The sequence below is a fragment of the Balaenoptera musculus genome, chromosome 20 (assembly GCF_009873245.2).
Source record: "Balaenoptera musculus isolate JJ_BM4_2016_0621 chromosome 20, mBalMus1.pri.v3, whole genome shotgun sequence".
Taxonomy (NCBI): Eukaryota; Metazoa; Chordata; class Mammalia; order Artiodactyla; family Balaenopteridae; genus Balaenoptera; species Balaenoptera musculus.
In genome coordinates this window covers 16,178,745-16,193,517 of record NC_045804.1, presented here as the reverse complement: position 1 = coordinate 16,193,517, position 14,773 = coordinate 16,178,745, and the positions used below count along the sequence as shown (strand labels likewise).

Here is a 14,773-nt window from a genome sequence, read left to right as displayed (position 1 = left end):
AGAATAATGTACAATTATTGTACATTGAATGTCTTGATAATAAATGTAAATACAAGAAAAAGTTTAATAACTGAACATAGAACATGTCCTATAAAGAAGCTTTTTCTTAAAATTTAGTATTTTAAGGTTATAGAAGTTCATAAATTACAAAATGAAAATTATTTATTCACCCCAGTCTTTCTCTGTAATCCCTAGTGGTAAACACTGTTGATAATTTGTTGGGTATCCTTCATGTCCTTTGGTTTTATATATATAATATATTGATATATATACACATATGTAATATATATATTTTAAATTGGTCTCATATTGATTACCGGTGAAGTTACCTTTAAAATTTTTGCTATTACAAATAGTGCTACAAAGAACATCCTTGCACATCAATTTTTGCACATTTGTGTAAATATTTCTATAGGATAGTGTTTTAGAAATGAAAAAGCTGGGTCAAAGAATATGCACATATCCATAGGAAAATGGTTTATGTTAAATGCTCTTTTTTCTAGCTTTATTGAGATATAATTGACAAATAGAAACTATATATTTAAGGTTACAACATGATCTGATATATGTATGCATTGTGAACTGATTACCACAATCAAGCTAAATAACACATACATCACCTCATATCTTCCCCCCTTCTTTTTTGTGGTGAGAACACTTAAGATTCACTTTCTTAGCAAATTTCAAGTATACAGCACATTATTATTAATTATAATCACCATGGTGTACATTAGATTCCTAGAACTTGTTCATCTGATATCTAAAGTCTGTATGCTTTGACCAATGTCTCCCCATTTCCACCAACCCCTAGACCCTGGCAACCATCATTCTACTCTCTGATTTTATCAGTTTAAGTTTTTTACATTCTACATATAAGTGAGATCATACAGTATATTTCTTTCTGTGTCTGGCTTATTTCACTTAGCGTATTGTCCTCCAGATTCATCCGTGTTGTTGCAAATGGCAGAATTTCCCTTTTTTTAATGACTGAATAATATTCCATTGTATATGTATGTTTGTGTGTGTGTGTGTGTGTGTGTATTTTATCACATTTTCTTTATTCATTTATCCATCAACAGGCACTTAGGTTCTTTCCATATCTTGGCTGTTGTGAATAATTCTGCAATGAACATGATAGTGCAGATATCTCTTTAAGATCATGCTTTTATTTCCTTTGGATATATACCCAGAAGTGGAATTGCTGGATGATACCATAATTCTATTTTTAATTTTTTGAGGAACCTCTATACCGTTTTCTATAATGGCTGTACCAATGGATTTTAAAATTATTTGCATATTTTATAACATTATTGAGGTAAAATTGACATAACAATAAGCTGCACAGACTTAAAGTGTACAATTTGATAAATTTTGACATATGTATAAACTTGTGAAGCCTCAATACCTCTCATACCCCTTTGTAAGTCCTACTCCCTCTCCACAATGCCCCTCACCACTCCCAAGCAAACACTAATCTACTCTGTCACATAGATTAGTTTGAATTGTATAGAATTTTATATAAATGGGATCATGCAGTAAGTACTCTTTTTTTTTTTTTTTTGGTCTGCTTTCTTTCACTCAGCTAATTATATTGAGATTCACCCATGCTTTTGTGTATATCAAAAGTTAATTTCTTTTTATTGCTGAATAGTGTTCCATTATATGACTGTGCCGTAATTTGTTTATCCATTCACTAATTGATGGACATTTGGATAGTTTCCAGTTTTTGGCTATTACAGATAAAGCTGGCGTAAGATTCATTTGTATGTCTCTGTGTGGTCATATGCTTTCATTTGTCTTGGATAAATACCCAGTGGTAGATAATTGGGTCATATATAAGAAACTATTAAACTGTGTTTGCAAAGTGGTTGAACCATTTTTTATTTATTTATTTTTTTATTGTAGTATAATTGCTTTACAATGCTGTGTTAGTTTCTGCTGTACAATGAAGTGAATCAGCTATATGTATACATATATCCCCTCCCTCTTGGACCTCCCTCCCACCCCCTCCCCCATCCCACCCATCTAGCTCATCACAGAGCACTGAGCTGAGCTTCCTGTGCTTTACAGCAGGTTCCCACTAGCGGTTGAAACATTTTACATTGCCATAAGCAATATATGAGAGTTCCAGTTGCTCCTCATTCTTGCCAATCCTGAAATTGGTCAGCCTTTAAAAATTGTAGTCATTCTAACAGATGTATGGTATTATCTCACACTGTGATTTTAATTTGCATTTCCTGAATGATCAAATGATGCTAAACATTTTCATGTGCTTATTTGCTATCTGCTTATCTCCTTCCCATTAAAAATTTTTTTGTGTCCTTATTATTACATTTTGAAAGTTCTTTATATATTCTGAATACAAGTCCTTTATTGGACATGTGATTAGCACATATTTTCTTCTAGTGTATGGCTTGTCTTTTCATTCTTTTAAAATGTTTTTTGAAGAGCATAAGTCCATACTTTTTTTTTTAATATGGAATGTTTCACAAATTTGCGTGTCATCCTTGCGCAGGGGCCATGCTAATCTTCTCTGTAACGTTCCAATTTTTAGTATATGTGCTGCCAAAGTGAGCCATAAGTTCATACTTTTGATGAAATCTAGTCTACAAATTTTTTTTATTCGTGGATTGTACTCTTGATGTTTTATCTAAAGTTTTGCTTAACCTAGTGTCACATAGAAGTCAGAAAACAAGTCAAAGTAGTTGACTGAAATTTGTGCAGACATTTTATTGTTTTTGAAGGAAAGGAGAAACCACTTTCAAGTTGTTACACTGAAAAAGAATTTTTGAGGCAGACAACTTAATGAATTTTCCAAAATTGGAGAAAGTGCTTCTGTTGTTTGGAAATGAGAACAACCAAGCCTTGTCAACTTCTCTGCAGGTAGAACCCTGCAGACCACTGGAAGCACTGAAGTGTTCTAAAGGTTACTTTGCTCAGATGACATTAAATTGAAATGTGGATTTATAATAATTTTCTTCTGGACATAGGTAACATTGATGTAAATCCTTTCAAAGTTGGCCTCATTTACTTAAAGACAGAGGAAAATAACTTCATAGATATTTAACCTGAAGAATTTTGAAAAATTCAGAAGTTCCTTAACACAGATCTATGCTTGTCTAGAAAATGAGATTTAAGAACCCTGATTCTGTGGTTTGGCACAATTTGTAAGTCTGGATTTTCAGCTCTAGTTGCTATCAGAGATGACCTGTGCAATATCATTCAAAAACCCACTACATAATTTCAACTTCTCATTCAAGCCAGACAAAAATTCTTACTGAAATTTTCATTTGTACAATTCAGATATTATTCTTTTAAGAAATAGCCATTACTTTTTGCATGAAAAATGAGACTTTTTTTGGGGTAAGGATTACTTTAATATTGTGTAATATTGTGTACATTTGTTTTAATGCATTGTGTGTGTGTGTGTGTGTGTATGTGTGTGTGTGTGTGTGTGTGATGAGAGAGAGAGAGGGAAAGGCACAGAGAGAGAAAGGTGGAATGGTGTTAGGCAAAGCTTTCATTAGAATCTCAACAAGATCCATAATCTACCCCCAAACCACAGGTATAGAGGAGTTTTCTAGAACATGATGAAATCAGTCCTATCCTTTTAAGATAAAACCACTGTGTATGTAAAACTGGCATGTTGCATGTATTTTTTGCACCTAATTACAAATATAAAAATTAGAGCCTTGAGCAAACAGAAGTGTAATATCTCCAGTTCTAGTCTATATATCATTCTTATTATTGCTGCAGCACTATTTACTACATAATTATGATATGTAAATATTTTCTGGTAAGTTTTCTTTTTACATTCTATATTTAATGTTAACCTTGACTGCTTTTGTAGTATAGACTATAGTATTCTAATATCAGTTAATTCTAGTTACATTTTTAGTTTGCCCTTTTATATTCTTAGTGAGTTTGCTGATAAGTTTGCTAATGCAGTTTTTTTCTTTCTGTTTCTCAATCATTCTTATAGTTAATGGAATGATGGATTTTTCAGATTACCTTAAGGCTGTGAATGAAGTTTGTTATTTGGTCTCTCAGGATCCAGGTAAAAAGATGTTTCTTCAAAATTATAGAAGAGAATGATTTTGATAGTAACTGATTTTAGGGTGGGGTGGTTATATGAATTTACTCTTTTTCAGAATCTCTTAACTCCTTTTTGCCCCAGTAGTCTAGGTTGAGAAAAATTAGACATGAGTTATTCTATAAAAAGCACTAAAAAACCTGGATCACTGCCGTGTTATCCTAATTTTCTTTTGTTTCTTTTTAAATGAATTTATTTATTTATTTATTTATTTATTTATTTATTTATTTATTTATGGCTGTGTTGGGTCTTCATTGCTGCATGCAAGCTTGCTCTAGTCGTAGTAAGCAGGGGCTACTCTTCGTTGTGGTGTGCAGGCTTCTTGCGATGGCTTCTCTTGCTGTGGAGCATGGGCTGTAGGTGCGCGGGCTTCAGTAGTTGTGACACGCAGGCTCAGTATTTGTGGCTCGCGGGCTCTAGAGCGCAGGCTCAGTAGTTGTGGCACACGGGCTTAGTTGCTCCGCAGCATGTGGGATCTTCCCGGACCAGGGCTTGAACCCATGTCCCCTCATTGGCAGGCGGATTCTTAACCACTGTGCCACCAAGGAAGTCCTGTCCTAATTTTCTATCCTCAATCTCCACTTTTTCCTTTACACAATTGATAGACCAATTTTCTTAAAACAAAGTTTTTGTCATGTCATTATCTCAAAAATTTAGCTGCTCTTCTTAGACCAAACTCTTATGCTTGATGTCCTCACGTCTTCATAATTTTGCTTGCTGCTCCTCCTTTCTCCATAAATCTTTCCCAGGCAAGAACCCCATGCTCCAGTGAATCATAAATCTCCATATATGCCAATTTCATTCTTACTTCCATGCCTTTGTTCATGTTTTTTTTTCCTCTGTTGAAAACTCACATCTGTTTTCTTCTCTACCCTTAACAGTACTTTTTTCACTGTCTAGAGTCTGCTTGAATTTCTCCCTAAAAATTTCAGATGCTGAAGGATCTCCTAGTAACTTTTAGTTTACACTACATATAAATTGTAAAGAAAGTGGTTGGAGGGACTATTCATGTTAAAGATAGAAATAGTGCTTCCAAAAATCCGAGATCTCTAGTGTTCATGATCTAATTTTAGCAGTTCGTTGGTTTTTCCATTAGGCAAGATCAAGTTCCTATGTTCAGTCCTTGGGATTATATATATTTATTGTCAACCAGACTATATTTTCTTAGAATCAAGGATATATGAATGTGATAGTCAATATTCCTGAATAAGCAAACAAGAGGCAAGAAAAACTCTTTAATGTTTACTTATTCATTAATGTAATAAATGTTATTAAATGCCTACCATATGCAGCAATGAACAATATAGATGTGATGCTTGGTTTGCTTTTCCTTTTTTAACTCCTTACTTCCTACTTGGCATTTTGATTAACTCCTGTGACACTGGGATTCTCCTTTATCTACTTGGTTTTTGACTTACAGCTTTTTCCTGACTATAGATTTATATGTTTGCTTGGACTCCTAAGTACTGCCTACTTGTTGAACCAGCTTATTTTCTCTCTTCCATTCCTTGGTTTTTCAACTCCTGGTTTCCTATTTTGACCTTATTTCTGTTCATGGCCATGTGTTCTGAGACCAATCAGGAAGTCCCAGGTTTCTTTATTTTTCCTTTTAAAGCAATACACATAATTCTTGAATATGTTATTTTTATAAAATATCCAAGCAATATTTAAGTATATAAAGATGTGGAAGACACTCTTTAATTCCTCCTAGATTTTTATAGTTTAATGTTGACCTTAGAATCATTTTTATATGCAATTGTGAATATATATATGTTTCATAAGATGAAATAAGTTATCGATTTTTAGGCAGAGGACCTATATCTCACAGAAGCTAGTAAAAAGACCAAGCATACAGTTAGGAATCAAGAGACCCTCCAAAAATGGAAAAAATAGAAATATCTTATACTTTAAGAGAAAAGGATCATACTATATACATTATTTTTTAGTATTTTTTTTAAACTAAGTAATACGTCTTGGAAAGTTCTATGTCAGTAGATACAGGTCAGCCTTTTACTTTTTTTTTTAATTAATTAATTAATTAATTAATTAATTTTTGGCTCTGTTGGGTCTTCGTTGCTGTGCGTGGGCTTTCTCTAGTTGCAGTGAGTGAGGGCTACTCTTCGTTGCGGTGCGTGGGCTTCTCATTGTGGTGGCTTCTCTTGTCGCGGAGCACGGGCTCTAGGTGCACGGGTTTCAGTAGTTGTGGCATGCAGTCTCAGTAGTTGTGGCTTGCGGGCTCTAGAGCGCAGGCTCAGTAGCTGTGGTGCACGGGCTTAGTTGCTCCACGGCATGTGGGATCTTCCTGGACCAGGGATCGAACCCATGTCCCCTGCATTTGCAGGTGGATTCTTAACCACTGCACCACCAGGGAAGTCCCCAGCCTTTTACTTTTTAATAGCTACATGGTATCTGAAAAATGTAGATATACTATAATTTATTTAATCCCATATTGTTGAATATTTAATTCGTTTTAATTGTCTTACTATTGTAAACAATTCCACAGTGATTGTAACTTTTCTTATATTTTTATATTATATATATTTATTTGATGTTATATTTTATATTTATATGTGTGCATGTGTCTTTATCATACCTTTGTAAGGCAAAATGAGTTATAAATTATTAAGCAGAGGAGAAACAGTGTGTGCATTGGGACATGACTTCAACACCTAGCCAGATAGTTTTTTCAACTCTGCCTTAGTCTTCACTTCCTTCTTATGTGTATCCTTAAGGTAAGACAGTGGTGAGGGTATAGGACCTTCTCAAGTATTTCCTGAGCATCTTTACATCCTTGCCCTTGTGTGTGGCTATCTAGATTCCCAAGAATATGTTGGAGATTTTCAAAGCCCCCTATGAAAATTTCATTTCCCAGATTTTCCTTTTAATCTTTTTGTTAGCCTACTGTTTGCTCTGTTATCTACCACTTCTGGCAGTTGTAATGTTAAACAATTGTCTCTGATTGTTTTTAATGAATTCTCCCAGGGAAAAGGCTGTTTGCACTGGGCAAGCTTTGAGTCATGTTATATAAGAACAGCTTTGCAAGTAGGGTCTTCCAGGGAACCACCAGACAGGTCTAATAATAACAGTTCTCAGGGAATGGGGCTTTGAAGAAGTTCCAACCTCATTCTTCTCCACTGGATTTCAGGCTGCTGGTTTTCTTTGTGATTTTAGGCTCTTGGTTTTTCAGGGCTCCTGGAAGCTCCTGATGGGGAGGTGGGAATATGGCAAGTTAAGAGGCCACAAAGCTTAGTGTTCTTAAGCCATTTTTCTTGAAAAAACATTCCTTGTAAGCCTTTGGTTGATTTCCAGAGTTTTGAAGAAAGTTGATTTTGACGATTTTTGCCAGTGTTCTCATTGTTTTGTAGAGGAAAGGATTCTCAGAGGTCTTTCCTCTGCAACTTTTGCTCACTTGATTAATAACTACTAGTTGAATGAATAAATAGTGCCCAGTTCTTCCCCTTGGTTGTGCTTATCTAAGGACTTGTGGATCATTATGTTTACTATATCCTGAATTCCAGGAAAATCTAGCCTGACTACCAAGTGATTTGCACTCTGAAATTAATTATTTGAATTGTGTTTCCTTATCAAAGTAAATTAGGGATACAGTGGTCTGAGGAACACTTAAATGTAGCATTTGGACACAGATATCTTTAGGTTTTAAGGAAGACTTCTTTTGGGGGGGAATTATCTTCATTATTATGAATGTTTTCTTTTAACCATGTTCTTCCCAGTTCACTTATGATATAAAGGACTGTTAGCATAAACATGAAGTTTATATGGATAAATAGGAAACCTTTTAATAGTGGTTAAATCATTGCCAGATTCTTTGTAGTATATTAAAAATCTGAAGAGAAATTTTGTATCTACACCATTCTTCTTTCTTTTACAGTATCTTTCCTAAATTACATTTTAAAGTAATTAATAACTGCCCCCAATTTTGGATTAAGCTTCCCTGCTATTGTAGATAATACAAGTGGTAAGAAATTGTTATAGCTAAAAGTTTTAACTAAGAGGTGAGCATAGTATAATGATTAAGAGCAAACATTCTGGAATAGATTAGAATTCTGGCTTTTCTATTTGCTAGCTGTGTAATCAAAAGGGACTTTCTAATAGATAACTTGAACAGACCGATCACTGGAAGTGAAATAGAATCTGTGATTTTAAAAAAACTCCTTACAAACAAAAGTCCAGGATCAGATGGCTTCACAGGCAAGTTCTACCAAACATACAAAGAAGAAATTATATGATTCTTCTCAAACTCTTCCAAAAGATTGAAGAGGAGGGAACACTCCCAAAGACATTCTATGAAACCACAATCACCCTGATACCAAAACCAAAGATACCACCAAAAAAGAAAATTACAGGCCAATATATTTGATGAATACAGATGCAAAAATTCTCAATAAAATATTAGGAAAACAAAAACAACAGCACATAAAAAAGATCATACCACAACCAAGTGGGATTCATCCCAAGTTCCTGAGGCTGGTTCAATGTATGCAAATCAATCAAGGTAATAAAACACATTAACAAAATAAAAGTCAAAAATCACATGATCATCTCAGTAGATGCAGAAAAAGCATTTGACAGAATTCAACATCCACTCATGATAAAAACTCTTACCAAAATGGGTATCCAGGGAACATACCTCAACATAATAAAAGCTATTTATGACAAACCTACAGCCAATATAATACTCAGTGGTGAAAAGCTGAAACCCTTCCTCCTAAAATCTGGAACAAGACAAGAATGCCCACTCTCACCAGTTCTATTCAACATAGTATTAGAAGTCCTAGCCACAGCAGTCAGGCAAGAAAAAGAAATAAAAGGCATCCAAATTGGAAGGGAAGAGGTAAAATTGTCACCATATGCAAATGACATGATACTATATATAGAAAACCCTATTGACTCCACACAAAAACTACTAGATCTAATAAACGAATTCAGCAAAGTAGTAGGATACAAGATTAACATTCAGAAATCAGTTGCATTTCTTTACGCTAACAATGAAATGTCAGAAAGGGAATGTAAAAAAACAGTACCTTTTAAAATTGCACCAAAAAAAAAATACCTATGAATAACCTGACCAAGGAGGTGAAAGACTTATATGCTGAGAACCATAAAACATTAATAAAGGAAATTAAAGAGGATTCAAAGAAATGGAAAGCTATCCCATGCTCTTGGGTTGGAAGAATTAACATTGTTAAAATGGCAGTACTACCCAAAGCAATCTACAGATTTAATGCTATCCCTATCAAATTACCCATGACCTTTTTCACAGAACTAGAACAAATAATCCAAAAATGTATATGTTACTACAAAAGACCCAGAATTGCCAAAGCAATCCTGAGGGGGGGAAAAAAAGCAGGAGGCATAACTCTCCCAGACTTCAGACAATACTACAAAGCTACAGTAATCAAAACAGTGTGGTATTGTTACAAAAACAGACACCTGGGTCAATGGAACAGAATAGAGAGCCCAGAAATAAATCCACACACCTACGGTCAATTAATCTTTGACAAAGGAGGCAAGAATATAAAATGGGAAAAAGATAGTCTCTTCAGCAAGTGGTGCTGGGAAAGTTGGACAGCTGCATGTAAATCAATGAAGTTAGAACACACCCTCACACCATGCACAAAAATAAACTCAAAATGGCTTAAAGACTTAAACATAAGACATGACACCATTAAACTAGAAGAGAACATAGGTAAAACATTCTCTGACATAAATCATACCAATGTTTTCTTCGGTCAGTCTCACATGGCAATAGAAATAAAAACAAAATGAACAAATGGGATCTAATCAAACTTACAGGCTTTTGCACAGTAAAGGAAATGATTAAAAAAGAAAAAACCCAAAAGACAACCTATGGAATGGGAGAAAATATTTGCAAGTAATGTGACTGACAGGGGCTTAGTCTCCAAAATATACAGACAGCTCATACAACTTAACAACAAGAGGGCAAACAACCCAGTCAAGGAATGGGCAGAAGACCTTAATAGACATTTCTCCAAAGAAGACATACAGTTGGCCAGTAGGCACATGAAAAGATGCTCAACATCACTACTTATTAGAGAAATGCAAATAAAAACTACAATGAGATACCACCTCACACCAACCAGAATGGCCATCGTTAAAAAATCTATAAATAACAAATGCCGGAGAGGGTGTGGAGAAAAGGGAACCCTCCTATACTGTTGGTGGGAATGTAAGTTGGTGCAGCCACTATGGAAAACAGTATGGAGGTTCCCAGAAAACTAAAAATAGAATTACCATATGATCCAGCAATCCCACTCCTGGGCATATACCCAGATAAAACTAATTCAAAAAGATACATGCACTCCTTTGTTCATAGCAGCACTATTCACAATAGCCAAAACACGGAAACAAATGTCCATCGACAGATGAATGGATAAAGAAGATGTGGTACATATATACAATGGAATAGTACTTAGCCATAAAAAAGAACAAAATAATGCCATTTGCAGCAACATGGATGCAACTAGAGATGATCATACTAAGTGAAGTCAGAAAGAGAAAGACCAATACCATATGATATCACTTATATGTGGACTAAAATATGGCACAAATGAACCTATCTACAAAACAAAAACAGACGCACAGACATAGAGATCAGACTTGTGGTTGCCAAGGTGGAGCAGGGGAGGGAGAGGGTTGGACTGTGAGTTTGGGGTTGGTAGTTGCAAACTGTTACATTTAGAATGGATAAACAGCAAGGTCCTACTGTATAGCACAGGGAACTATATCCAATCTCCTGGGATAAACCATAATGGAAAAGAATATAAATAAAAAGAATGTCTCTATGTGTATAACTGAGTCACTTTGCTGTACAGCAGAGATTGCCACAACATTGTAAATCAAATACACTTCAATTAAAAACAATTTAAAAACGGACCTTCTAAGCCTTAGTTTTCTTATCTGTAATGTAGGGATAATGATCATTTTTATTTTGTAGGCCAATTGTGATAATGGAATTATATAGCCCATAACTTTTAGCACAGTGCCTGGCGCATAAACAGCATTCAATAAAAACCAGCTATTATTATTAATATTATTTTAGTAGTATAATAGCAAAAGCTAGATTTTATACTAGGAATATGGCCAGAATTGGGCAAATGCCTACTTGCAGGGAAATTTTTAGAAAACCCTAAATTTATTTTTCCCTGGTCAAAATCAGCTCCTCCAAGAAAAGCTATTGATTCTCATGGTACAATAATTTCCTTGTTTGTTGTATTTTTGCAGCATTTCAGAAAGCCTTGAAGATTTTCTGTAGGATAAAAGGTGGTCGAGTTTCAACTTCTGAAGTGGGTGACGTTTTGGATAGCATGGCTATCCTTGTAATCCCTGAAACTTTTCAGGAAGTGATAAAGCATGCTAGTATTGACAGTGAGTTATTTGAATTGATATGTACATGTATCTTTCTTGGCTACCAATTTTTCCGATTCATCCTTTGCTTCTTCTTCTTTTCCTTCTTGATTCTTGCCTTATGCCATTGACACTGCTTACTGGTGTCTATGGTAAAAGATAATCTAGAAAAATTAAGTGAGAAATTTCTCAAATGTGTTATATTTTAGTATGTTTGGTAAAATTATAAGAGAAAAATGGAATTTTTTCTTTTCAACCTTATCTCTCTTTTCCAATAGTCATTTCTTGTCTCTGTGGAGAGGTAGTTTCTGTAGTGTCAAGAGCATGGGCTATGCAACTTAGGAGACCTAAATTTCTTGAATTTTCAGCTTCATTTTGTAGCTTTGATTACAAAGTCTTCCTATGCTATTCAGTTATACTCTCTTTAAACAGTATAATATATTTAGCAGATGTTTTGTATTGATGTTTACATGTGACCAGGGATGTCCTAAGTGATTGCTTGATTTATCCATTTATTTAATGAGTCAGATAGTCATTTAATATCTACTGTGCCTGTGACTATGGTAGGTGATACACAGATGAATAAAACATATTTATTGTTCTGAAGGAGCTCACGTTCTGGTGCAGAAAGAGTCAAGTAAACTGAAAATTATAATATTATGTAACAAGTACTGTTATAGAGTTTATATAGGCTGCTAATGCATACTCGAAGCACTAGGGAAAGATTATTAGAGGAGGTGATGTCTGAGCTAAATCTTGAAGGATCAGTAGGAGTTAGTTCGTTGCAGATGGTGGTGGAGGTTTAGACTGAGGGAAGTTTGTGTAAATATGGCAGGAAAATAATCAGACATGGTATCCTTTCCAGTGGGCTTCTACTGGTTTTTGTCATTTGGTAGTGGTGGCTTTATAGTGAGTCTTTGGTTGCTGAAGTGTGGTCTGGAGATAGAACCAGGCTGCATGCAGTCTTACTAGGTAATTTTTATGGTGGGCTCGGGGTGATAAACATAAGTGGAGAGATATGTACTGGAGCATGAAGATGTCTATAAATAGGGATTTTAAAGACTAACCTCAAGCCATGTTATTAAATAGCCTTTAGGACATGCTGTACCAGGAGCAACAGAAATCATATATGAAACTGCTGTAGTGCCTTGCTTTTTGGCTTATGGAATTCTGGTCTGGGCTTCCAGGTCTCCCACTTTATTTGGGGAGGTAGATTAGACAAATAATAATAATTTAATAGGATTATTGTAGGACTTAGATATAAAAACTTATCATTGGCACCTAGAACAGGCTCAAGAAATGTGAAGCAGAAACCTAAGAATCATCCTTGACAGGGGCGTTATCTCTGTTCTCCTCGTGAAATCATTATGAACTACTATTATTTTAAACTCCTAGATATCTCTTCAGTCTTTCTGTTTTCCAGCATTACTACCTTAACCTAAATTACCATAATCTTTACTTAGGACAATTGGAAGTCTACCCATATTCTAACAAGTCTACCCATATACAGTCTTATCCCCCTTCACACTGTAGCCAGAATGATCTTTTCAAAACAAACATCTGATCGCATTACCCTCAGTGCATAAAATCTAATAATACCTCTTGGGATAAAGAACTCTTTGATGTACAAGGCCTTGCAAAGTCTGGCCTTTACTTCAGCTTTATCTTCAGATCTTCAACTTTTATCTTCAGATCTTCTGCTTTATCTCAGACCACATTCTCCCTTACTCTCTGTGCCTTCTTAGAGTTTCAACTACATACCATTCTCCTCCTGCCATAGCCATTACACATGTTCTTTTCTTTTCCTGGAACATTCCTCTCTTCCTAGTTATTCCTACTTATACTTTAAATCTAAACTAAACTCTGTTCTTTAGGGATGTTTCCCTGACCTCTCTGACTAGGTCATATTCTCATATTGTACACTTTCACAGCATTAATCACAGTAGCAATTTGTATTTTTCACGGTTTGATTAAGGTTTGTATCTCAATTAAGACTAAGCAGGGCTTCCCTGGTGGCGCAGTTGTTAAGAATCTGCCTGCCAATGCAGGGGACACGGGTTTGAGCCCTGGTCTGGGAAGATCCCACATGCCGCGGAGCAACTAAGCCCGTGAGCCACAACTACTGAGCCTGTGCATCTGGAGCCTGTGCTCCACAACGGGAGAGGCCACGACAGTGAGAGGCCCGCGCACCGCGATGAAGAGTGGCCCCCACTCGCCGCAACTGGAGAAAGCCCTTGCACAGAAACGAGGACCCAACACAGCCAAAAATAAATAAATAAATAAATAAATAACTTAAAAAAAAAAAAAGGGCTTCTCTGGTGGCGCAGTGGTTGAGAATCTGCCTGCCAATGCAGGGGACACGGGTTCGAGCCCTGGTCTGGGAAGATCCCACATGCCTCAGGGCAACTGGGCCCGTGAGCCACAACTACTGAGCCTGCGCGTCTGGAGCCTGTGCTCTGCAACAAGAGAGGCCGCGACAGTGAGAGGCCCGTGCACTGCTATGAAGAGTGGCCCCCACTTGCCGCAACTAGAGAAAGCCCTCGCACAGAAACGAAGACCCAACACAGCCAAAATTAAATAAATAAAATAAATTAAAATAAATTTTTAAAAAAAGACTAAGCAGCAGGAGAGCAGATATCATGTCTACTTTTGCTCAATATTATATCCTCAGTATGTAGCACAGTGCATATGGCACATATTAGCTGCTGAAACATGTTGAAAGAATTAATAATTCTTACCTGTTATTCTACCTCCCCCAGTCATGGGGAGCAAGATTTCTTCATCTTCTCATATTCATGAAGTCTTATGTTTCAGTGTGTACTGAAGTATTACTTCACAATTCCAGATATTGTTCAAAGCCCATAATAGCTGGCCCTCTATTCCTACTTCCACATATTTATGTGGTGTTTTAATTTTAGAACAGGATGGCAGTTGTATTTGTGTTCAAAAGGAAATACAGTATCTAAACTTATTTTTTCTATTATAGGTAACCAAATGGTGGATATTGGGGATATTATATTTACTTTGGCTGAATTACAGCAACAATATGAGGATGTTTGTAAGTGATCTCTTATTGCTATAGCAAGTTTTGTTTATAAATAAACTGTCTTTAATAAGTAATAATTTATGGGTTTTATCATATGGGTTTTGAAAGCCTTCTCTGAACCCTTTACTCTCTTAAATCAGAGAGATAAAATTTAATATAATACCCTTAATATACCTAATTAATATTGATTATATAATATGACTGTCTCATAATTTTGCTACTTTTATCTTTCCCTTAATATTTTGCAA

At 35.6% G+C, this 14,773-nt stretch overlaps 1 protein-coding gene and 1 non-coding gene across 2 annotated transcripts in view; one reads left to right on the top strand and one right to left on the bottom strand.

The window, feature by feature from the left end:
- The window catches only part of EFCAB13 (EF-hand calcium binding domain 13), a 123,674-nt gene that overhangs the window by 37,638 nt on the left and 71,263 nt on the right, over nt 1–14,773 (top strand). Inside the window, 2 exon segments of the mRNA XM_036836707.1 lie at nt 11,357–11,500; nt 14,466–14,537. Of these exon segments, the coding sequence (XP_036692602.1) occupies nt 11,357–11,500; nt 14,466–14,537 (216 nt within the window).
- Nucleotides 2,471–2,576, bottom strand: LOC118887624. The gene has a single exon (XR_005018098.1). It is a non-coding gene; the product is annotated as a U6 spliceosomal RNA (small nuclear RNA).